This window comes from Sapajus apella, unplaced genomic scaffold (assembly GCF_009761245.1).
Source record: "Sapajus apella isolate SASKATOON/1434 unplaced genomic scaffold, GSC_monkey_1.0 scaffold170, whole genome shotgun sequence".
Lineage (NCBI taxonomy): Eukaryota > Metazoa > Chordata > Mammalia > Primates > Cebidae > Sapajus > Sapajus apella.
In genome coordinates, this window is record NW_022437110.1 from 1,659,569 (window position 1) to 1,685,155 (window position 25,587).

Below are 25,587 nucleotides of genomic sequence, written 5' to 3' on the forward strand. Positions count from 1 at the left end.
TTTTTTTTTTTTTTTGAGATGGAGTCTCGCTCTGTTGCCCAGGATGGGGTGCAGTGGCGTGACCTCGGCTCACTGCAACCTCTGCCTCCTGGGTTCAAGCAATTCTCCTCCCTCAGCCTCCAGAGCAGCTGGGACTACAGGCGCACGCTGCTACACATGGCTAATTTTTGTAATTTAGTACAGATGGGGTTTCACCATGTTGCCCAGGCTGGAGGTGAACTCCTGAGCTCTGGCAATCCGCCCGCCTCAGCCTACCAAAGTGCTGGGATTACAGGCATAAGCCACTGCACCTGGCCCAAGACTTAGCATTTTAAGACTTAGCATTTTAAGCTGCAATAATCAAGACTGTACGGCAATGCTGTTTTAAGGACAAACATATAAACCAATGTAACAGAAGAGAATCCAGTTGTGACCATATATGGTCAATTGATTTTTTACAAAGTTTTCAAGGTAATTGAATGTTGGGTCAAAGTATATTCTTCTCAACAAATGTATGGAAAAACAAATCAACCTCTCATCACCATTGATCCCCCTCCCCCCCAAAACACAAAATAACCAAAAAAATTAAAAATAAAACTTGAAATGGATCATAGCCCAAAATATAAAAGCTAAAACTATGGAACTTCTGAAAGAATACTTGGTGGGCCACCTTTGCAATCCTTATACGTAAATTTTACCTCAATAAATCTGATGTACAAAATCAAACCATTAGAGTACTAGAAGTAAATATAGTAGATATTTCTAACAATCTCAAAGTAGGGGGAAGACTTTGAGAAGGCATAAAAATTCATAAACGACATGGCAAGATCAACTTTAACACAAAGAAAGCCTGGCAAAAGATACACAGAGTTTATATCCAGGAGAAGCCAATGATCCTTGGCATCTGAGGGTGCTCAGCCTCACTCATGAGGAGAAACTCAAGACTACTCATCTGCCAGAGAGAAAGGTCATCTCTTAAGTGTCCAACACTGTCCTAACTCAGAGGGTGAGATTCTAGAATGGACTGTCCTATATTGCTGCAGGGAGTGTGTGCTCTATGGAGAGTGATGTGTCAATATCTAGGAACTGAGTGATTTATAAATGCCCTCTGACCCAGCAATCCCAATCCTAGGAATTTATTTTATAATAACTTACACACATGTGAGATGACAGGTGTACAAGGACATCCACTACAACACTATGTATAATAGTAAGACTAGAAACTACCCAAGTGCCCGTTGCAAGGGCGGCATTAATTATGAACATTAATAAAATATAACCATGAAGCACTTAAAAAGAATGAGGCACCTCTGTGTAGGGATCTAGCAGTGCAGTCCATTAAAAACAGTGAAAAGTCACAGTAGAGATCAGCGTGTGCAGCATGCAACCACTCGTGAAAAAAGAGGCCTGTGTCCATACATGAAGAGAGGAGCTCTGTAAGGACCCGGAAGACACTGGCTGGATTCACTTCCTGAGGCCACCACGACACATAACCACAAACAGGGGGCTTAGAACAGAAATGGATTCTCACAGTTTTGGAGGCCAGAATTCCCACACCAAGGTGTCCAAGGCCCACATTCCCTCCAAAGGCACTGGGGAGAGCCTGGCCTGGCCTTTCCCAGCCTCCGGCAGGCCCAGGTCTTCCATGGCTGCGGCCACATGGCTGTGATCTCAGTCTCTGCCTTCACCAGCCTTCTCTTCTATCAGGACACTTTTCACTGGCTTCAGTCCCATCCTAAACCCAAGACAATCACCCCATTTTGAGATCCTTACCTCAGTCACACTGGCAAAGACCCTTTTCCCAGCTCAAGTCTGACACCTGTTTTCATAAATCAAGTTTTGCGGGAACACAGGCCTGCTCATTTGCTTATGGCGACTCCTGAGCTTCAAATGCGAAGCTGAACAGCAGCAGCAGCAGCAGCAGCAACCACACGGCCCACAAAGCAAAAACCAGAGTGCACACCCGTCCCGCCGCTTGACTCGGTCTCACAGTTGCCTGACGCATTTGACCACTACCTGCCTCTACCTGCTGCTCCTTGAGTGCAGTGAAACCTGGCTGCCTTGCGCAGGGTGGATCTTCAGCATCCGTTGACAGTGTGTGAAATGCGATGTGCTGGCAGGTTGCACACAGGATCAAATGAGTGCTCTGAGGAGCACTCGGGATGGGCATGAGAGAGAGAGACTTCACTAGAGACCCTTTTTTTTTTTTTTTTTTTGAGATGAAGTCTTGCTCTGTCACCAGGCTGGAGCGCAGTGGCACAATCTCGGCTCACTGCAACCTTCGCCTCCTGGGTCCAAGCGATTCTTCCGCCTCAGCCTGAGTAGCTGAGACCACAGGCACGTGCCACCACACCCAGCTAATTTTTGCATTTTTAGTAAAGACAGAGTTTCATCATGGCCAGGATGGTCTCGATCTCTTGACCTCGTGATCCGCCTGCCTCAGCCAAAGACCCTTTTCAAATGTCTTCATTTTACATCACAGCATGTATTATTACACCAAAAACGTTAATATATTTAAATATGAGAATTTTTGCAAATGAAAAACAAGGCAAGTACCCTCTTACATAAAGATAAGTAGGGCAATACAATCGGAGTGGTACCACTGGTTTTGCAGAAGATAATTTTCTTTACTATCTACAAATCCATGTTATAAAGCACAATGACTGACCTGGCCAGTGATACTGGTGTGACCGTGTGGGGAGACAGGACAAAAGGTGCAGAACAGTGGAACAGAGCCAATATTCATCCACTGCTCAGCGGCGGATGGTTAAGGTGGCAATCATGAAAAGCAGAACAAAAAAATTCCTCAGCAAGATGAAAGCAATCCCGGAAAAATATAGGTAAGAGTTAGTATGGTTTCCTTTGAGGGTTGGGTATTACAGTTTTTGTTTTTAACAAGCCTCTTCGTACGATTTAATTTTTTTGTTTTGTTTTGTTTTGTTTTGAAATGGAGTTTGTCTGTTGCTCAGGCTGGAGTGCAGTGGTGTTATCTCAGCTCACTGCAACCTCCACCTCCTGGATTTAAGCAATTCTCCACTTCAGCCTCCCAGGCAGCTGGGATTACAGGGGCGTACCATCACATCTGACTAATTTTTTGTATTTTTAGTAGAGACAGGGTTTCACCATCTTGGCCAAGCTGATCTTGAACTCCTGGCCTCATGATCCACTCACCTTGGCCTCCCAAAGTGCAGGGATTACAGGTGTGAGCCACCATGCCCGGCTAATTTTTTTTTTTTTTTTTGAGACAGGGTCTTGCTCTATTGTCCAGGCTGTGGTGCAGGGGTGCAATCACAGCTCACTGCAGCCTTAAACTCCTGGGCTCAGGCATTCCTCCCACCTCAGCCTCCTAAAGTACTAGGATTTACAGATGTGAGCTACTGCACCTGGCCTAAATTTTTAACCACTTACTAAGTTTGGTTAAAAAGCAAACAGAGGCTGGGTGAGGTAGCTCATACCTGTAATCCCAGCACTTGCAGAGGCTGAGACAGATAGATCACCTGAGGTTTGGAGTTCAAGAGCAGCCTAACCAACACGGAGAAACCCGTCTCTACTAAAAAGACAGAATTAGCCGGGCGTGGTGGCACGCCTGTAATCCCAGCTACTCGGGAGGCTGAGGCAGGAGAATCTCTTGAACCCGGGAGGCAGAGGTTGTGGTGAGCTAAGATCATGCTATTGAACTCCAGGCTGGGCAACAAGAGTGAAACTCTGTCTCAAAAATAAATAAATTTTAAAAAATAAAATAAATAAAAAGCAAACAGAAGGAGTGCTTGACTGTTGTGAGTGCCCCCTACTGCTAAGGCCACACATAATAACTTTGTGCACCATGGACCAAGAAGTACTCACAGGCGGGCAGAGCAAAGAGAAAATCTAATCAAAGCATCTGCTGCCTTCCCCAAGAGGCTTTCTGATGATAGGCAAAAACTTCACCTTAAAGCTGACCTAAGTCTTGGATGTGCTCAAAACCTTCCAAAAGTTCTCCGTGTGTGTGTTAACTTGGTATGATTGCCTCCTAAGGTTGGGAAGCACATTCCCCAGAGGGCCAGGACAGTGGCCCAGTGACAGAGGCACAGTGCTGCCCGGTCACCACATCTGCTTGGCAGTCTTCCCACTTGGCATCTGCTAGCTTCCTGCTGCTGGCCAGCAAACCCACACAGGCCCAGCACAGCGCCAGTGCTCCCCCAGATATGACGGCTTCCAAGAGCCCACACGAGTTCCCGTTTATGATCCCACGCTGATGCCCACACACATGCTTCTGTTTCCTCACAATCTTCAAATTGTCCACCTGGGACAAGTCGGTTTAAGCAGAGCATTTCTCTGATCCTGCAATTTCTCTCTTATGTGTGTGAGCTCAGGGTGTCTTTCGCTGCTGTATTTACAACAGCTCTCTTCTTCTGACCAAATCCTGACTGATGTGCGTTGAGTTTCTAAAAGAGGTCTATATTCCTGTGTCAGTTTTATAAATTCAGATTTTTTAAGAACTAAATACATCTTAACCTCCTCTCACTAAAAACTGTCAGAAACAGAAATTTCATCTAATGCTTTTATTGTTTTAACACAGATAAGCTATGGCCAGGTAATCTCTGATGTCCAAAATGTAAACCAAAAAGAACTAGAACTCAACTTAGTCTTACCAAAATTAGATATTTTCCCTCACAGAAAAAAAAAATCAGAAAATACTACATGTTTTTTAAGTTTTTTCTTGTACTCCTGGTTTAAATCACTGTAACAGAATAAAATATGTAAGCACATGCTGGAACCTTACATCTAAGGTTAGCTACTCATTTTTACCTTAATAAGTTTACGGCAAAATATAGCTCTTTATCCCAACAGTCTTCTTTCAGAACAATTTTCCCCAAAATATTTAATACAGTGATTTTGTTTCTAGAAAAAACTAGACTTTCCAATTGTTCTCACCTGAACAAAAACACCATTCTCTGACTATCACCCAAAGAGAAAAGAAGAAGGAAAGAAAAGGCCTTTTGGATGCAGTGGGCACGGACTGTAATGCCAGACAGAGGACAGTCATGTGCGGAGGGAGGCTGGAATCCACCCTCCGTGGCTTCCGGAGGGTGTGCTGGAGACCGCCTGCGGGCACGCTCAGGTACCAAGCACAACCAGTTTGTGGAGCTGGTAGAGAAAGGTGTTCTTCCCTCGGCTGCTCTCCCGGTCAGCCTGGTCCATGATCAGCTTTGGATCAACCTAACGTGGTAGATAAGAGGATCAGTCAGGCTCTGTGACAGGGCTTTTCCAGACATAAAATACACATGCATTAGCATACGGGATGCACAAAGTATAATTCAGTTCTCCAAAAGTATTTACAGAACACTTGTCTACTCTCACATTCATACTGTATGTCTGATGATTCATTTTTAACTTCATGTTTAAATAACCCCATTAAAGATGGACAAAAAGACATGAACACTTCTCAAAAGAAGACATTCAAGGGCCAAAAAAATTTTTATGTGCTTCACACATCACTAATCATCAGAGAAGTGCAAATCAAAACCACAAAATGCCATCTCACACCAGTCAGAATAGCTATTAATAAAAAGTCAAAAAACAACAGATGCTGGGAAGCCTGCAGAGAAAAGAGAATGCTTATACCCCATTGGTGGGAATACAAATTAGTTGAGTCACTGTGGAAAGCACTTTGGAGATTTCTCAAAGATCATAAGCGGAACTACCATTTGATCCAGCAATTCCATGACTGAGTATATATCCAAAAGAAAGCAAAGTTTTCTACCGAAAAGGCACATGCACTCACATATTCACCACAGCACTGCTCACAACAGCAAAGACATGGAATCAGCCCAGATGCCCATCGGCAGTGGACTGGATAAAGAAGATGTACTACACATATACTGTGGAATACTACAAAGTCATTAAAAAGAATGAAATTGTGTAACTGAGATGCAGCTAGAGGCCATTACCCTAAGCAAACTGACCCAGGAACAGAAAACCAAATACTGCATGTTCTCACCTAAAAGTGGAGCTAAACACTGAGTACTCATGGACATAAGATGGGAATGAGAGATATGGGGACTACTAGATGGGGGAAGGAGGCAAGGACTGAAAAGCTACCTACTGGGTACCATGCTTAGTACCTGGGTGATGGGATCAGTTGTACCTCAAACCTCAGCATTATGCCACATACCCAGGTAACAAAAGCCACACATGTACCCCTTGAATCTAAAATAAAAGTTGAAAACAAACAAATTCATAATACTATGGAAAGCTCTACTGAGAAATCTCCCATGCACACCTATGTAAATGTGGACAGTAATTGCAACATAGGTCTGGAAAACATGGAAGTTGTCTAAAACACACTAACCACAAAGTGAAATTCTGTTTTCAAACAAAATCCTGCTAGTTCATCGCCCTCAGACGCTCCAACTGAGCCTGATGGCCACAGGGGTTGGTATGGCTGCCCCTCTCCTTGCCCACAGAGCCCACACAATCCAGTCAGCTGCTAGGATCAGTTCTGGGGTCTCTAAAGACGGACCCAGGTGGAGGGCACAGGGGGAGCAGGCTAGCCTCACAGTGGGAGCAACCTTTAGGCACAGGATGGGACACAGCCCCCAGAAGCAGGGCCTCACTTACATCACCAAAGGGGGGAGGAAAGACTGTCCCTGCTGCTTCATATCTAAAGACATCCTTGGCTCTAGAATTAAATCTCCAAACTCCTCTGGGCTCCTTTCTCTGAAATCACGTTTTATTCCATTTCTAGCCCTACAGACAGGAAGTATCAGGGAGCCTATGAAGGGCTTTGTCCTTCACCACTCAACTATGGCCCCTGAAAATTCCTTCATTGAAGCCTGAACCCCCACTGTGATCGTATTTGGAGATAGGGCCTCTGGGAGGTGATAAGGGTTAGATGAGGTTACAAGGGTGGGGCCCCCAGGATGGGATTTGTGCCCTAAGGGAGGATATCTTTCTTTCACGTGAGGACACAGTGAGAAGGTGGCCATGTGCAGGTGTCCCTCACAAGTAACCACAAACTGGCAACTGCCCTAGGACCTCCAGCCACCAGAGCTATGAGAACAAATGTCTGCTGTTCCTAAGCCCCTACACACGGTGGCACAGTGACAGCAGACCAAGCAGACAAAGACAACAACCAGTGCAGCCTGAAAGCCACCAGCCAAGGCACATTTTACGAAGAAACAGGTATTGTTTTTTTATTGTTTTTTCCCCAGCTCACGGGCAGTGACTTATACCGGCGTCTGACTCTTTGCTGAGGCATCACATAGAGGACACTGTGCAGAAACAACCTGTCTGGTGTGAGACATCTGCTGCTGGCCCCCAAAGCCATCCACTTTGCTTCCTGTCTCTGCCCTTTCAGACCCTTGGCCAGCCCTGGCTCTGAACCCTGGGTCCGCCCAGGGCCCATCCCCTCCTCCACGTGGCCTCTGCTTACCTAGCAGCCTGTGTCCCACTCACCTGATTCCACTCATAGGGCTTTTCATGCCACTTGGGAACAATCTTCTCTCTTGGTTTTGACTGACAGAACAAACTATAATTTTTTTAAAAAAAGGAAATTATATTAATAGTAATCAAAAACGCTGCTGTGATTTTTAAAAGATTTAAATCCTATATATTTCCCACAGAATTAGAACTACAATAAACTGTTTAAAGGTCAACATTTACACAGTTATGATCAGAAAATATTTTAATCTATAGCTTATTCAAAAGCAGAAAGAAATGGAGTGCAGCAGATCTGTAAGACCAAGTCTTGTCTCTGCGTTCCCTTAGCAACCAGCACTGCACATCACTGCATGAATGAGTCAGGTTCTCTGAAATGTAACAGGACATTTTGTACCATTAGCTCTTAAGCAGTCATGACAAGTTGGAAATATAAAAAAGATAGAGAGGGAATTTGAGCAATGAGGGAGTAAAGAGTTCTGCAGAGCCTCTCCCCCTGAAAAGAACTATAAAATAAGACAAAATTGTAAAAACAACAACAACCATTTGAAGGCTCTGGAAATTAACCAATGCAAACAAGTTAAGGAACATTTACTCATAACAAATTGCCAGCTCCGGGTGAGAACAGCGGAGTATATGGAGTTATTGCTGAGGTAGGGGCCGCTCCCTCCCCATACACCTGCCCCCGGAACCCAGCACCACAGCACTCTCAGGGCCATGAAGGCTACGTGATCTGGAGCAGAAGATGAAAAAGCCTCAGACCTTGACTTGCAGCACTGTCAGTAAAAACAGCAATGCAGGAAACAGATGGGGAAAGCCCATAGCTTTCCAGCCTCAGGCCACATTCTGCTTGGGGCCAGCAGCAGACCAGACGGCCCAGAAGGGAAGAGGGAGACCCTGGAAAGGAGGGTGCCACAGAGGGAGAGCAGGCCCTCTACACGTCCCTGGCTGATGGAGGGGTGCACGTGTGGGAAAAACCTGGGAAGCTCTGGGAAACATAGAAGCCAGGGAAGACTTAAAAAGTGCCTGAACTACCTGAATTGAACCTTAGAAAGACTGGGGGGGAAAAAAAGTATCTGAACTTGGAGTGCACTTTCCAACCCATACTTAGCTCCACTGGCAGATAGCAGAAGCCTTCAGGGCAGTATTTAAGCACAACTTCTGATTGATCCTGATTGATCACTGGCTAAGTACTAAGCTGTGCAGATACAAGGACAATACCTAGGAAACCAGGCTACAAAATAAAATAAGAATAAACAAAACAAAACAGGAGCTGGGCATGGTCTCACATGCCTATAGTCCTACCTACTCAGAATGCTGAGGAGGGAGGATTGCCTGAGCCCAGGAGTTCAAGGCTACAGTAAGCCATGATCACACCACTGCACTCCAGCTTAGGCAACAAAGTGAGTCTTTGTTTCTATAAAAATAAAAATTAAAAACATAACAAAACCCAGAACCCAGGTGTCGGTGATCTCACATCATGGGGGATGGACTTACAGGTTAAATCTAGGCATGTTTCTAAAGTGAAACAAACTAAACTAACAACCAAATCCAAAAACAGCAGCTCTGGGGGAACTCCTCCGGTACATTGTCTAAAGTACCCAATTTCCACCAAAAACTGAGGAGACATCAAAGACACTGGAATGGGTGGCCCACACACAAAACAGCAGCCAGTAGAAGCTGAGTGCATGGCCAGGTGTGGGTTCAGCACTCAAACACCTCAAGGCAGCCACTGTAAACAAGTGCTAAGAATGTTTTTTTAAAAAAATAGGATGACCATGAGTCAGAGATAATCTCAATAAAAAAAACTACCAGAGATTCAAAAAAAAAAAAAAAAATCCTAGAGTTGAAAAGTACAATGACTGAAATGGAAAAGTATCTGCAGCACATCCACATTGGTCTGAGATGAAATAATACAGGATCGGTAACCTTAAGATCAACAGAAATTAACCAATCTGAAACATAAAGAGAAAAAAGACTGAAGAAAAATGACCAGAGCCTCAAAGACCAGTAAGGCAGTGTGGACTGTGTTAGCATGTGTTTAACACTAGCACACTAACGGACGTGCAAAGCAATGTCTCCCTAAAGGAGAAGAGAGCAGGCACGAGGCAGAAAAGATATTTGAAAAAATTCAAACACGCAAATATACTGTTAAGTAAAAGGATAGAAGAAGCTTGCTATGCAAATGGTAGCTAAAGAGAGGCTGGGGTAGTTATATTAACATCAAACAAAATAGACCTTAAAACAAGAAGTATTATGGAGAGAGAAAGCTTTCATAATAATAATGATCCTGTGTGTAGGAAATCCCAAGGAATCCACAACAACTACTAGAATGTACAAGTTTAACAAGGTGACAGGATAAAAGACCAGAATATAAAAATCAACTATTCCTTTGTAAAAAAAAAAAAAAAAAAAAACAATTTTCAAAAAAATTAAAATTTCATTCACAATAGCATTAAAAGGATTAAAATATTTAAAAACAACTACAGTGCAAGACCTGCACACTGAGAATTCTAAAACAGTGTTAAGAGAAATTAAAGATCCAAATGAACAGACACTCCATCTTTATGGACTGGATGGCTCACTATGGTTAGGACGGCAATTCTCCCCAAACTGACTCACAGGTTCCACAGAATCCCCATCACAATTCTAAGGCTTTTTATGCAAACTGACAAGCTAATTCTAAAATGTATATGGAAAGGAATATAAAAGAGTAAAATAATTTTGAAAAACAACAAAACAGGAGGACTAATGCTACAGCAATCCAGACAGTATATAGCACGGTACGCAGATATAAAATAATGAAACAAAACAGAAAGCCCAATAATAACTCTTTACATTTATAGCCAGTGGATTTTTAACCAAGGTAACAAGGCAATTCAATGGGAAAGGTATAGCTTTTCAGCAAATGATGTCATCACAACTAGATATTCATACGCAAAAAAATGACTTTAGGCTCTTCTATCACACACCATATATAAAACCATCTCAAAATGGATCAAAAGCCTAAATATAAAAAGTAAATTTAAAAAAGAGAGAAAATGATTGTGACCTCAAGTGTAGCAAGAATTTTTTTTAGATATAACACCAAAAGCATAATTCATTTTTTAAAAAATACAGTAGTGTCTTAGTCCATTTTCCCTTGTTATAACAGAAGACCAAAGAGTGGGTCACTTATGAAGATAAGAAATTTCTTTCAAACAGTTCTGGAGCTGGGAAGCACAGAAGCATGGCTCTAGAACCTGGCCTGGGCCTTTCTGCTGCATCATGACATGGCAGAGAGACACGTAAGTACTTGAGACAGGACAGGCACTGAAGCAGACCCACTTTACAACAATCCATATTCTCTTGGTAACTAACCCTCTCTCACAATAATGACATGAGTCCAACCACCTCTTATTACGCCCCACCTTCCAGCACTGCTGCATTGGGTATTAGGTTGCAAACACATCACATTCAAACCACAGCAAGTAGATTTCATCAAAATCAAAACCTGTGTTCTTTGGAAGACATCATTAAAATAAGAAGACAAGCTACACAATGGAGAAACTAATTCCAAATTACTTACCCAATAAAAGACATGTATCTAAAATTTTTTAAAACTTTCTACAACTCAATAATGAAAAGACAAATTTAGAAATGGGCAAAAGATCTGAACAGACATTTCACCAAAAAAAAAAAAAAAAAAAAAAAAAAGATAAATGATTGCTAAGAGGAACAGAAAAAATTGCTCTACATCATTAGTCATTAAGAAAATAAGAATTAATACTACAATGAGATACTACCATACTCACCAGACTGACTGCAGTGAAAACACACTGACAGTGCCGCATGCTGATGAGAATGTGGAGAAGCCAGAGCCATCCTATGTTGCTGGTAGAAATGTAATATGGTACAGCTATTTTGGAAAACAGCTTGGTCTTTTTTTTTCCAGTTGGAGTTTTGCTCTTGTCACTCAAGGTGGAATACAATGGCACGATCTTGGCTCACTGCAACCTCTGCCTCCTGGGTTCAAGCAATTCTCCTGCCTCAGCCTCCCGAGTAGCTGGGATTACAGGCATGCACCACCATGCCCAACTAATTTTTGTATTTTTAGTAGAGACAGGGTTTTACCATGTTGGTCAGGCTGGTCTCAAACTCCTGACCTCACGTGATCTGCCCACCTCAGCCTCCCGAAGTGCTGGGATTACAGGTGTGAGCCCTGTGTCTAGCCCTGGCCATTTCTTAAAAGATTAACATAAACCTACCAATACAACCCACCAACTCCACTCATAGATATCTACCCAAGAGAGAAAAATGCATGTTCACAAAAAGACTGTATGTGACTATTCATAGCAGCTTTCTTCATAATGGCCAAATACTGGAAATAATCCAAATATTTTATCAATTGGTGAATGGATAAACAAAATGTGGCATATACAAACAGTGAAATATTATTTAGTAAAAAGAAACATGATACAACATGGATCAACCTAAAAAAATACTAAGCTAGTGAAAGAAGCCAGATTTTACAATTAAAATGTGATTCCACCTATATAAAAATGTCAGAGAAGACAAATGTGTAAAAGGAAAGCAGGTCAGTGGTTCCTGGGGCTGGGGTGGGAACAGGACTGCGTGCAAACTTGCGATCCTAAACACAGTTTTACTGAGGTGTACTTTACATACCCTACAACTCATCAACTTTAAGCACACAACTTTTTATTTTTAGTAAATTTATGGGGCTGTACAAATAATGGCACATTCTGTTTTAATATATTAGTCAAGCAGGTGGCATCTGTTGCCTGCTACCAAGTAGAAGACGGGGCACCGCTGCATCTTGTCTTGGAGTCGCCAAGGAAAACACATGTAGTCAGGCCCTGGCTGGAATAAACCTTTACTTACAGAGAGAGGAGACAGGACAGGATCAGCTCCAGTGATTGGCACCAGTCCCTGTGGCCAGTGGGTACCTCCAGGAAGACAAGGCAGGGCCCAGCCTGCAGGCCCCTCTCTTGTGTGACAGCAGGAGAGCCCTGTCCCACCTCTGCAATGGTGGGATCGGCCAGGTACCATATAACACACAGGATTAAGCAGGGCAGAGTCTGTATCAGGGAAAGATCTTCCCACACACACAGCAACAAGCCCTGCACAGGCTGTGAGGACACTTAATCTTATGGGAAGGAAGCTGTTCTCACATGGCAGACGGGATCAATAGCTGTATGTGAGACTCCCTTTTCCGACAATACTTGTGAATAAACTTCTTTGGATGACAGAAATGCTGAAAAGCTAGGTTGTGTTGATGGATTGCACAACTATAAATTCACTAGAGTCACTGAATTGTTAAAACAAACCAATACCTATCTATGGCATAAAAGTCAGGATACAGTTACCCTTGTTTTGGCGGTAGGGAGTGATGGTGGCTATAACCACACGTGCACACCCTAAGGACCACCTGGGCTCTGACCCAGGTGCTGGCCACATGAGTGTGTATCTGTGCACTTCATGTATGTTAAACTTCAACCCAAATTTTATATAAAAATATTTTTCTGGCTGAGGGCAGTGGCTCATGCCTGTAATCCCAGCACTTTGGGAGGCTGAGGCAGGTGGATCACCTGAGGTCAAGAGTTCGATACTAGCCTGATCAACATGGTGAAACCCCATCTCTACTAAAAACACAAAAATTAGCCAGGCATGGTGGTGGATGCCTGTCGTCCCATCTCAAAAATAATATGTGTTTTTTACCAGCATGGGCAACATAGCAAGATCTCATCTATACAAAAAATTAAAAAAATTAGCCAGGGGTGGTGGTGCGCACCTGTAGTCTCCACTACCAGGGAGGTTGAGGCAGGAGGATCATGTGTGCCCAACAGTTGGAGCTGCAGTGAGCCATGATCGCACCAGTGCATTCAGCTTGGTCAACAGAGTGAGGCCCTGTCTCTAAAAATAAATAAATGATAGAAAAATATTTTTATATAAAAGAAAATGAAGAGAAAAAATTAAAACTGGCCTTTCTCACAATTTCTAAAACAGCTATGTATACCTTTTTAAAACTGCTTATTAAACTGAAAGAAACCAACCCAAAAGGCATAGGAAGGAGAGAAGTGTCACCATGATACCAGATGCCACCTACTCTCACACAGCTCAAGGTCCCAGGAAGCACAGGACACTGTCAGGCAAGGAAGGACCAGGCCCTGGCCTGGGAGACTGGCTCTGGGGCAGGAGCACAGGACTGGGTAGGTGGAATGCTGGTTTCTCCTCCACCACCACTCCCATTCTTGTTGACCTTCCCGGGGCCCTAAAACTGCCTTGGGCTCGTGGGCTACACCAAGAGGAGCCCTTGCCTCTGCATTCTGGTTTGGTTTAGCCCATGGAGAGTCCAGCAAGAGGTAAGAGACAAGGGAGTGAGGTCAGGATGCTCCTTCTCTGACCTCCCCTACACAGGGGCTCAAGAGAGGCCAAGCTCCGTAAGGCCCAGTCCTGCAGGCCGCACTCCCCCCATCCCTAAGGCACCCACTGAAAATGGTGGGCAACACGTTACCCACCGTGGCTTCCCATGCCCTGCCCATGCTGTCTGCAATGATCCCTTCAAGGGACGTACACACACAGGACAGGAGTGCTGCTCTCCACAAGAAGAGTGTGTCTGCATTTTGATGCCTCCCAGTGCTGCCTCCAGCACCGGAACTCCACTTCGGGTGATGGATATGTCATACTGCCTACACAATTCAAAACAGCCACAATCAAGGCAGCTGAGAAAGTCGACTGGGAAGGAAAGAAGTCCACGCCATTGCACAGCTTACCCTAAAAGCTTCTGACGGGCATTATCCTGAAGCTGCGCAACTCTCTCTGGCCCAAGATACTTGCATCCATTTGGTCCGTCACAAACTAGCTTGTTGACAGCAGCCCTGAGAATATTAACCTGTAAATAAACAGCAACATAAACACTCATATGGCTCCACCGTAACTGAATTTCATCCCATGTTAAATAATTCATAGCATTCGGGGTTAGTATTCTCTATCATCAATATGGTTTATCCACTTGGCTTCTGAAGGCGTCTTGACTGCTCTCAGTTTTTAGCAATTATGAATAAAGCTGCATTTGACATTCACATATAAGTTCTATATGAACTTATTTCAAATATCTTGAATAAATACCTACAGATGGGATTCCTGGGTCATATGGTAGATGCAGGCTTCACTTCACATGAAACTGTCTTCTAAAATAGAGTAACTAATCTGCATTCCCATCAGCAATGAACAAAAGGTCCCCAGTCCCCTTGCACCACATCCTTGCCATTGCTGGTTCCTATCAGGTTTTGGATTTTTGCCATTCCAACAGGTATGTGGTGGTATCTCATGGGAGTCTGCATGTGCATTTTCTTAATGACATGGGCTTAGCATCTCTTCATGTGTTTACTGCCATCCATGTTGTAACTTTGTTGCTTGTTTTCAAAGTTCCTTACATATTGTGGATACAAGTCCTTCATCAGATATGTACTTTGTAAATATTTTCTCCTAGTGTGCACCTTGTCTTTCCTTCCTCTTAAGGGGATCTTTTGCAGAACAAAAGTTTTTAATTTTGATAAATTCCAAAATATCAATTTCCCCTTCACACATTCTGCTTTGGGTGTTGTATTTACAAACTCATGCCACACCCGAAGTCACATAGATTTTCTGAATTTGCTTGTAAAACTTTAATCGTTTTACATTTTTCCGTTAGGTCTACAGCTTAAGGAGTATTTTCAAGCCCATAAGCCCCTTCTTGTGACCAGGCAATCACAACTTAACAGCTGCAGAGACAACACTGACACCTGTCCCCAGATCATCAGCAGCTGTCTCCTCAGCTCCTCCTGCCCCCCTCCCTGTCCCTTCAGTGTGGTGTGTCAACCTCACCTGTCTCATGGAACTTCTAAGAAAGAAAGGTGATTGAGTACTTAGAGAGTAGCACTTCTCTATTTGTGGTGAAGGATCAGTTTTGATTTTCCTACTTTGTAAAATGCAATAAAAATAAATTACTATAACAATGAAAGATTTTTTAAAATGTATACAATATGAGCCCACATTTCTCATTATTAGATTCAAATGACATACAAATACTTTGTGTACTTATTACAGTTTCCCTGTCTACCTCTGCACCTCGCCCCCGAGCTACTGTGGTGCCCAGACAATGCTGCAAGCAGCTCAGCCCCAGGCTTCCACTCAGCATGGTCCCAGGGCTAGGAGAAGGGCAGAGGGCAGAACCCTGTGTCCACCTTTCTCATTCCAAGTCAGGAACCTTGTGTCCAAGTATCATTCCAAGTCAGGAAGTGGAGCTAGCAAAGATGTTTCTGGAGAGAGACCCACAGCAGCCCTATGGCCCTGCTGTGGTTTAACTGATTGCCCAGAAAAGCTTACTATGATACGGAATGAGGGATTCAGAGCACCATCTATCAGGAAGCTACTTTTCACAGGAAAGATACATCAAATTGGCAAGTTAAGGAGCAGTCCTCCAGGAGGGCGACCCCAGGAGGGACAAGGAATGTGGGCATCTCCAGGACCAAAGGTCTGTACCACAAGCTCCATGGCAGACTCTGCACTCACTGTCAGGTAAGCAAAACCAGAGAGAGACAGGGTTTTGGCGCCATGATTCTACGCCGCCCTTACCTCAACAACGTCCTCCACACTGAACTGAACATCGAATGCAAGCTCCATGTCATGCTCAGGCAGTATGGGGGCCCCTGTAGTTGGATTCCACCCCAAACCACAAAGGACTCCAGTGTAGCACTTGCCATCGTGATCAATCCTAAATAGAATGTTTTCAGAAGAGTACATTATTTCAGAATTGTTAGACCACGTGTTTTACATGTAAAACTTGACCAATACAATTATCTAAAATTCTGTCAGCCCTAGTACAGCAATTAATTTCATTGTGCATTTTTTCTGCCAGTTTTTATAATAGAAATATATAGTTATAAAATATATCTTTATAAGGATAGTATTTTTATTAATACTTAATACTTAATTTTTATTAATACTTTATTAAGTTTCTAATATGGTAGATAAGATAATGCAAGAGTATTAAGAATGGGGTTTTTTCCCCCTGCCTTCAGATTCCTTCCATGGGTTAAATTCTTATTAGGGAGATTTCTGGAGAAAGGGCTACGCACATATTTATGACTTGTAAAACAAGTCTAGCACTTAGTAAAAGCCTAAAAAAGGTCTGTTCCACCTTCTAATACTGAAACAATGGTGCACAAAGTTTTGTACCTCAGTTTTATCGCCACCCTCCTCTGACCACTGACACGTCCTGTCACTTTTATCACTCCCTAAATCTGTTAGCCTCTCCATTGCTGCTGCCACCAGCTTGGTCCAAGTTACCACCATTTTTTACCTGAACTTCGTAACAACTTTCTGACCAATTCCCCATCTCTTACTCCTGCTACTTCCAATCTTTTTTCCATAGCACACACAGGGGTAGCTTTTCAGAACAAATCCAATAATATTACTCCCTTGCCTCAGGCGTCTCAGTAGTTTCCAGTCACACTGTGGATTACAACACGGTCTACAAGCCACAGTGTGACCCTGGCTCCGCTCGGCTATTCTGAATCATCTCAGGCGCACCTCACCTGCCAGGCTCCAGCTCCTCTAGCTCCCTGTGGGCCTCTCTCAGCCTAAGAGCACAGATCCCTCCTACCCTCTCCTGAACGAGGCCCTTCCTCCCACACCTCCTCCCGTCTCCCTCACAGAGCCCCCCAGAGCCCTCTGCCCACCAGTTCTCATTTCCAGGCATTGTTATGGGCAGGGCCTTAGCTCAAATAGGTTCAATAAGTAATTATGCAATGAACAAACAGATATTCACATTGAATGCCTTTTAAAATATTTTCCTAATTTTGACATTTAATAAATTCAGATTTTTTTCCCCATTATCTACACCAATTAGTTTTTTCCAGCTTTATTGGAGCATAACTGGCAAAAATTATAAATATTTAAGACGCACATGATGGTATTTTTTGTTTTGAGACAAGGTTTCACTCCGTCATCCAGGCTGGAGTGCAGTGGTGTGATCTTGGCTCACTGCAGCCTCAACCTCCTGGGTTCAATGACCTTCCTGCCTCAGGTTCCTGAGTAGCTAGGATTACAGGAGCGAGCCCCCATACCCAGGGACTACAATTTTTTAAAACTATGAAATAGTTCAAAAACACGCTGTTGTAAGCCACACAGAATGTCAGTATACAGTATGGCAGACTATATCTTCCAAAGATGGTGACCTTAGCAGCTCTCATCTCCTTCCTGTTCTTGCAATGGGAAGCAGACACCTCCCAGTGATGAACTGGGTTGGTGATTCTGCACCTTTGGTCTAGATGCAACTGTGACTACGAAAAACCCACACTGTGTGGCTTCTGCAGCTACATTACAAAAGGTGACACAGGCTTGGTAATATGCTTAGGCTTTGTGTCTCCACCCAAATCTCATCCTGAATTGTAGTTCCCATAATTCCCACGTGTCATGGGGAGGGACCCTCTGGAAGGTAATTAATCATGAGGGTAACCACCCTCTCATGATCTAGTGATGGTGAGTGAATTCTCAGGAGATCTGATGTTTTTTTTTTAATTTATTTATTTTACTTTAGGTGCATACTATACCTGGCATTTCTCCCCATGTTATCCCTCCCCACCCCCCCTTTTCTCCCCCCCCCGTTGTCTCTTCCCTACCCACCCCCCAACTGCCCCCAGTGTGTGATGCTCCTCTCCCTGAGCCCATATGTTCTCGTTCAACATCCACCTATGAGTGAGAACATATGGTGTTTGGCCTTCTGTTCTTGTGTCAGTTTGCTGAGAATGATGGTTTCCAGATTCATCCAAGTCCCTACAAAGGACACGAACTCATCATTTTTTATGGCTGTGTAGTATTCCATGGTGTATATGTACCACATTTTCTTTGTCCAGTCTATCATTGATGGGCATGTGGGTTGCTTCCAGGTCTTTGCTATTGTACACAGGGCTGCAATGAACATAATGTATCTGTCTTTATAGAGGAATGATTTATAGTTCTTTGGGTATATACCCAGTAATGGGACTGCTAGGTCAAATGGAATTTCTATTCCTAGAACCTTGAAAAATTGCTACACTGTCTTCCACACTGAACTAATTTATACTCCCACCAACTGTGTATGAGTGTTCCTATTTCTCCACATCCTCTCCAGCATCTGTTGTCTCCAGATTTTTTAATAATCGCCATTCTAACTGGCGTGAGATGATATCTCAGCGTGGTTTCATTTGCATTTCTCTAATGACCAGTGATGATGAGCATTTTTTCATATGTTTGTTGGCCTCATATATGTCTTCTTTTGAAAAGTGTCTGTTCATATCCTTCGCCCACTTTTGAATGGGGTTGTTTTTTTCTTGTACATCTGTTTTAGTTCTTTATAGATTCTGGATATTAGCCCTTTGTCTGATGGGTAGATTGCAAAAAATTTTTCCCATTCTGTTGGTTGCTGATTCATTCTAATGATGGTTTCTTTTGCTGTACAGAAGCTCTGGAGTTTAATTAGATCCCATGTGTCTATCTTGGCTTTTATTGCCATTGCTTTTGGTGTTTCAGTTATGAAGTCCTCGCCTATGCCTATGTCCTGAATGGTTTTGCCTACGTTTTCTTCTAGTGTTTTGATGATGTTAGGTTTTATGTTTAAATCTTTGATCCATCTGGAGTTAATTTTAGTGTAAGGTGACAGGTAGTGTCCAGTTTCTGCTTTCTGCACATTGCTAGCCAGTTTTCCCAACACCATTTATTAAACATGGAGTCATTTCCCCATAGCTTGTTTTTGCTGGGTTTGTCAAAGATCAGATGGTTGTAGATGTGTGGTGTTTCTTCTGGGGCCTCTGTTCTGTTCCATTGGTCTATGTCTCTGTTTTGGTACCAGTACCATGATGTTTTGATTACTGTAGCCTTGTAGTATAGTTTGAAGTCTGGCAGTGTGATGTCTCCGGCTTTGTTCTTTTTGCTTAGGATTGTCTTGGCTATGCTGGCTCTTTTTTGGTTCCATATGAAGTTTAAAGTGGTTTTCTCCAGTTCTGTGAAGAAGGTCATTGGTATCTTGATAGGGATAGTGTTGAATCTATAGATTACTTTGGGCCGTATGGCCATTTTCATAATATTGATTCTTCCTAACCATGAGCATGGAATGTTTCTCCATCTGTTTGTGTCCTCTCTTATTTCATTGAGCAGTGGTTTGTAGTTCTCCTTGAAGAGGTCCTTTACATCCTTTGTTAGTTGTATTCCTAGGTATTTTATTCTCTTTGTAGCAATTGTGAATGGGAGCTCTCTCTTGATTTGGCTCTCTGTTATTGGTATACAGGAATGCTTGTTATTTCTGCACATTGATTTTGTATCCTGAGACTTTGCTGAAGTTGCTTATCAGTTTGAGAAGATTTTGGCCTGAGACGATGGTGTCTTCTAGATATGCAATCATGTCATCTGCAAATACAGACAGTTTGATTTCCTCCTTTCCTAATTAAATACCCTTTAGATCTTTCTCTTGCCTGATTGCTCTGGCTAGAGCTTCCAATACTATGTTGAATAGGAGTGGTGAGAGAGGGCATCCTTGTCTAGTGCCTGATTTCAAAGGGAATTCTTCCAGCTTTTGCCCGTTCAGTATGACATTAGCTGTAGGTTTGTCATATATAGCTTTTATCATTTTATGATATGTTCCGTCAATACCTAGTTTATTGAGAGTTTTTAGCATGAAGGGCTGTTGAATTTTATCGAAGGCCTTCTCTGCATCTATTGAGGTAATCATGTGGTTTTTGTCTTTGGTTCCGTTTATGTGATGGATTACATTTATGGATTTGCCTATGTTGAACCAGCCTTGCATTCCCAGGATGAAGCCTACTTGGTCGTGATGGATAAGCTTCTTGATGTGCTGTTGCAATCTGTTTGCCAGTATTTTATTGAAGATTTTTGCGTCGATGTTATTCATGGATATTGGCCTGAAGTTTTATTTTTTAGTTGAGTCTCTGTCTGGTTTTGGTATTAGGATGATGTTGGTCTCATAAAATGAGTTAGGGAGGATTCCCTCCTTTTGTATTGTTTGATACAGTTTCAGAAGGAATGGAACCTGCTCCTCTTTGTATGACTGGTAGAATTTGGCTGTGAACCCGTCTGGACCTGGACTTTTTTTGGTTGGTAGGCTATTGATTGCTGCCTCTACTTCAGCCCTTGTTATTGGTCTATTCAGGGTTTCACCTTCCTCCTGGTTTAGTCTTGGTAGATTACAAGTGTCTAGGAATTTATCCATTTCTTCCTGGTTTACTGGTTTATGTGAGTGGAGCTGCTTGTGGTAATCTCTGATGGGGGTTTGTATTTCTGTGGGATCGGTGGTGGTATCCCCTTTATTGTTTTTTATTGCAACTATTTGATTTTTCTCCCTTTTCTTTTTATTAATCTGGCAAGTGGTCTATTTCGTTGATCTTTTCAAAAAACCAGCTCCTGGAATTACTGATTTTTTGAAGAGTTTTTTGTGTCTCTATCTCCTTTAGTTCTGCTCTGATCTTAGTTATTTCTTGTCTTCTGCTAGCTTTTGAGTTTTTTTGATCTTACTCCTCTAGTTCTTTCAATTTTGATGATAGGGTGTCGATTTTAGATCTTTCCTCTCTTCTCCGGTGGGCATTTGTTGCTATAAATTTCCCTCTCAACACTGCTTTAAATGTGTCCCAGAGATTCTGGTAAGTTGTGTTTTCATTCCGGTTGGTTTTGAAGAACATCTTTATTTCTGCCTTCATTTCATTGTTTATCCAGTTGACACTCAGAGCAAGTTGTTCAGTTTCCAAGTGGTTGTGCGGGTTTGAGTGTGTTTCTTAATCCTGAGTTCTAGTCTGATTGCACTGTGGTCTGATAGACTGTTTGTTATGATTTCTGTTCTTTTGCATTTGCTGAGGAGTGATTTGCATCCAATGATGTGGTCAATTTTGGAGTAAGTGCAATGTGGTACTGAGAAAAAATGCATATTCTGTGGATTTGGGGTGGAGCGTTCTGTATATATCTATTAGGTCCACTTGGTCCAGGTCTGCATTCAAGTCCCAGATATACTTATTAATTTTCTGTCTCATTGATCTAATATTGACAGTGGACTGTTAAAGTCTCCCATTATTATTGTGTAGGAGTCTAAATCTCATTTTAGGTCATTAAGAACTTGCTTTATGTATCTGGGTGCTCCTGTGTTGGGGGCATATATATTTAGAATAGTTAGCTCTTCCTGTTGGATTGATCCTTTTACCATTATGTAGTGTCCTTCTTTGTCTCTTTTGATCTTTGTTGGTTTGAAGTCCATTTGATCAGAGACTAGGATTACAACCCCTACTTTTTTTTGTTCTCCATTTGCTTGGTAAATCTTCTTCCATCCCTTCATTTTTAGTCTATGTGTGTCTTTGTATGTGAGATGGGCTTCCTGAATATAGCACACCGATGGGTTCTGACTTTTTATCCAGTTTGCCAGTCTGTGTCTTTTGATTGGGCCGTCTAGGCCATTTACATTCAATGTTAATATTGTTATGCGTAAATTTGATCCTGCCATTTTGTTACTGGCTGGTTTTCTTTCCCATTAGTTGACTCATTTTCTCATTGCATTTTCGGTCTTTGCCAACTGGTTTACTTTTGCAGTGACTGGTACTTGTTCCTTTCCGTGCTTAGTGTTTCTTTCAGGAGCTCTTGTAGGGCAGGTCTGGTGGTGACGAAATCTCTCAATAATTGCTTGTCTGTAGAGGATCTTATTTCTCCTTCACTTATAAAGCTTAGTTTGGCTGGATATGAGTTTCTGGGTTGAAAGTTCTTTTCTTTAAGGATGTTGAATATTGGTCCCCACTCTCTTCTGGCTTATAGGGTTTCTGCCAAGAGATCTGCTTTAAGTCTGACTGGCTTCCCTCTGTGGGTGACCTCACCTTTCTCTCTGGCTGCCCTTTGCATTTTTTCCTTCATTTCAATCCTGGTGAATCTGATGATTATATGCCTTGGGGTTGTTCTTCTTGAGGAATATCTTTATGGAGTTCTCTGTATTTCTCACTGCCTTGCTAGGCTTGGGAAATTCTCCTGGATAATATCCTGAAGCGTGTTTTCCAGCTTGGATTCATTCTCCCCATCATATTCAGGTACACCAATCAAGTGTAGATTAGGCTTTTTCACATAATCTCATATTTCTTGAAGGCTTTTTTCATTTCTTTTCACTTTTTTCTTTTGTCTTGCCTTCTCTTTTTATTTCATTGAGTTGATCTTCAATCTCCAATATCCTTTCTTCTGCTTGATTGATTCGGCTATTAAAACTTGTGTTTGCTTCATGTAGTTCTCGTGCTGTTTTTCAACTCCATCAAGTCGTTTATGTTCTTCTCTAAGCTGGTTATTCTATTTAGCATTTTGTCTAACCTTTTTTCAAGGTTTTTGGTTTTTTTGCATTGAGTTAGAATGTGTTCCTTTAGCTCTGAATTTTGTTATTATCCACCTTCTGAAGCCTGTTTCTGTCAATTCGTCACCCTTCTCAGTCAAGTTGTGATCCTGTGTTGTTGAGGAGTTGTGATCCCTTAAAGGAGAAGGGGTGTTCTGGTCCTTGATGGTTTCATCTTTTTCGCGCTGGTTTTTCCCCACCTTTGTGGATTTACCTGGCTGTTGTGTCAGGCAGCTGCTTGATGAGGTCACTTGTCTGCCTGTGGAGGCACTACTGGGTTTCCAGGGACTCCTTCAGGTTACTAGGGAAGCTTCCCGTGTCTTTTTTGTTTATACTGGGAGATTAGGCTTGCCTCTTCCACTGACCTGTAGGCACTGCTGGGCTGTCAAGAACGCCGTCCCGTTGCTACGCAGGCTTCCTGTGTTTTTTGTTAAAACATGTAGCCCAGTCCTAGGCTCACCTCTTCCACTGACCTGTAGGCACTGCTGGGTTGTCAAGAACGCCGTCCCGTTGCTACGCAGGCTTCCTGTGTTTTTTGTTAAAACATGTAGCCCAGTCCCACCCCTCTAATGGTGGGTTCCCTTCCTCCACTGGGCTAGATCATTCAGGGTTCATCTCAGACTGAGGCACTGGCTGCACAACCCACTAGAGTCAGAGCTTCAGCCCTCTGGGGTTTGTGTGGGAGGGTAGGGACCCACCCAGCTGCACCCGGCCGGCTGTCTCCCCCTTTCAGCTTCCTATCTCTCCCGTCATGGGGTAGGGACCCGCCCAGCTGCTCCCACTTACAGTTCCCTCTCCCTCCGGGTGAGGGGAGGGGGCAATAGCTCAGTCCGAAGGCTCTTATTCAACTCCGTGCTTGTAATTTCTGGCACTTGACTGGCAAAGATCCCTTGTATTGCTGACGCTTTGGGGAAGCGCTGTATCTGGACCAGAGTGCCAGAGTGGGGGCCTCTGACTCGCCCGTCAGATGCACTTTCTGGGTGAAGCAGCACCCTCCCCACCTTGGTCTGCCCTGAGTGGGCTTTGCTCACCATGGGACCAGACCCGTTGCAATGCACCTGGTACCTTGGTTGGAGCTAGAAGATCTCTGGATTTCTGCCTCTCTATCGCTGGGTGTTGTGCACTGGAGTTGTGTCTAATCAGCCATCTTGGATCTCCACTTGATCTGATGGTTTTATAAGGGGCTTTTCCTCTTTTTGCTCAGTACTTCTCCTTGCTGCCACTATGTGAAGAAGAATGTGTTTGCTTCCCCTTCCACCATGATTGTAAGTTTCCTGTGGCCTCCCCAGTCCTGCAGAACTGTGAGTCAATTAAACCTCTTTCCTTTATAATTTACCCAGTCTTGGGCATGTCTTTATTAGCAGTGTGAAAACAAACTAATACATTGGATGCAGTGGCTCACACCTGTAATCCCAGCACTTTGGGAGGCTGGGGCAGGTGGATCACTTGAGGCCAGGAGTTCGAGACCAGCCTGGCTAACATGGTGAAACCCCATCTCTACTAAAAATACAAAAATTAGCTGGCATGGTGGTGCACACCTGTAATCTCAGCTACCTCAGAGGCAGTGGTGGGAGGATCACTTGGAGGCAGAGGTTACCATAAGCTGAGATGGTGCCACTGCATTCTAGCCTGGGTAACAGAGTGAGACTATATCTGAAAAAAAAAAAAAAAAGTGACAGCTGTCACCTGGCTCATTCTCAGGACCCTTGGCACCAACCCACTATGCTGAGGAAGCCCAAACCAGCCTACAGAGAGATCATTTCTGGAGATCCTCATGGAGAGTAGCTGAGGCCTCCAGCCAGCAGCAACCACCAGATGTGAGCCTGGACACCCATCAGCATTCCAGTCTTTCAGCTGGAGGCCCCAACGTAGGGAGCACAACAAGCCATCCCTGTGTGCCCTGACACAGTTCCTCACCCACAGAATCAAAGAACGCTGCTGTAGCTCAGTCAAGTTTTGGGGTAATTTGTGTCTAGCCATAGTAGCTGGAACACCCAGTTAAACAGTGAAAGTCTCCTTTCAATCTACCCTCATTTGCTTTTTTTTAACTTTTGTGGGTACATAGTAAGTGTATATATTAATTTTTAAGTTTTAATTGATAGAATTTCTTGTTGTTGTTTAAAGATTACCCCGATCCTCTCATGCCTGTTCAGAAGCACCACCATCCCAGGGTTACGGCACTGCCCTCAACACGTGACTTATCCTCTAAACCATGGCCAGAATTTGGCAGTCTCCCCAGTAGTAAAATCTGGCTCCAAGAACCAAGGGAAGAAGGTAAGTACAGTGATCTCGTCACTGCACCAATAAGAGCGTGTTCTCAGATGTCTACTCCCATCCTAGAGGTTCCAGGCTCTGCTACCATGGAGCATTCTGCTCTCCCAGGGAGGTAGCCTCCACAAGGTACACAATGATGATGCCACTGAATCCAGGCTGACACCATCAACTACTCCAACTGTTCAGGGAAAACACCTGGAGGAAGGGGCAGCAAGAGAAGTGAAGCACTCCAGGGACAGACGTGTGGTGGATCAGCTCCACAATGGAAGTAAAAGGAAATCTGTTACCAAGGTTCAGTCAACCTGAGTTGCTGAGGGGCCAGCTACAAGCAAAGGTCACATGGCAGAGAAAACAAAGGAGGGGAGACAAACGGCAGCCAGGTCAGTCCACAGCCAGGTGCGAGGAAGGGACAGTGGCCTCCACTTACATATCTCTGCTTACAAATGGGGGGTAACCACGTATCTCCTTTCCCTTTTTAAATTGAAAATCAAGATAAAATTTTCTGTTTATCTTCCTTTCCTGCCACTATTATA

At 43.3% G+C, this 25,587-nt stretch overlaps 1 protein-coding gene across 1 annotated transcript in view; it reads right to left on the minus strand.

Moving 5' to 3' along the window:
* Positions 1 to 4,505: 4,505 nt before the first annotated feature.
* Positions 4,506 to 25,587, minus strand: part of TDRD9 (tudor domain containing 9) — a 140,134-nt gene continuing 119,052 nt past the window's right edge. The window contains exons 33-36 of the mRNA XM_032267563.1: positions 16,015 to 16,153; positions 14,172 to 14,290; positions 7,417 to 7,489; positions 4,506 to 5,178 (exon numbers count right to left, since the gene is read on the minus strand). Coding sequence (XP_032123454.1) covers positions 5,077 to 5,178; positions 7,417 to 7,489; positions 14,172 to 14,290; positions 16,015 to 16,153 — 433 coding nt within the window. The 3' untranslated portion in view covers positions 4,506 to 5,076. The remainder of the gene's footprint in view (positions 5,179 to 7,416; positions 7,490 to 14,171; positions 14,291 to 16,014; positions 16,154 to 25,587) is intronic.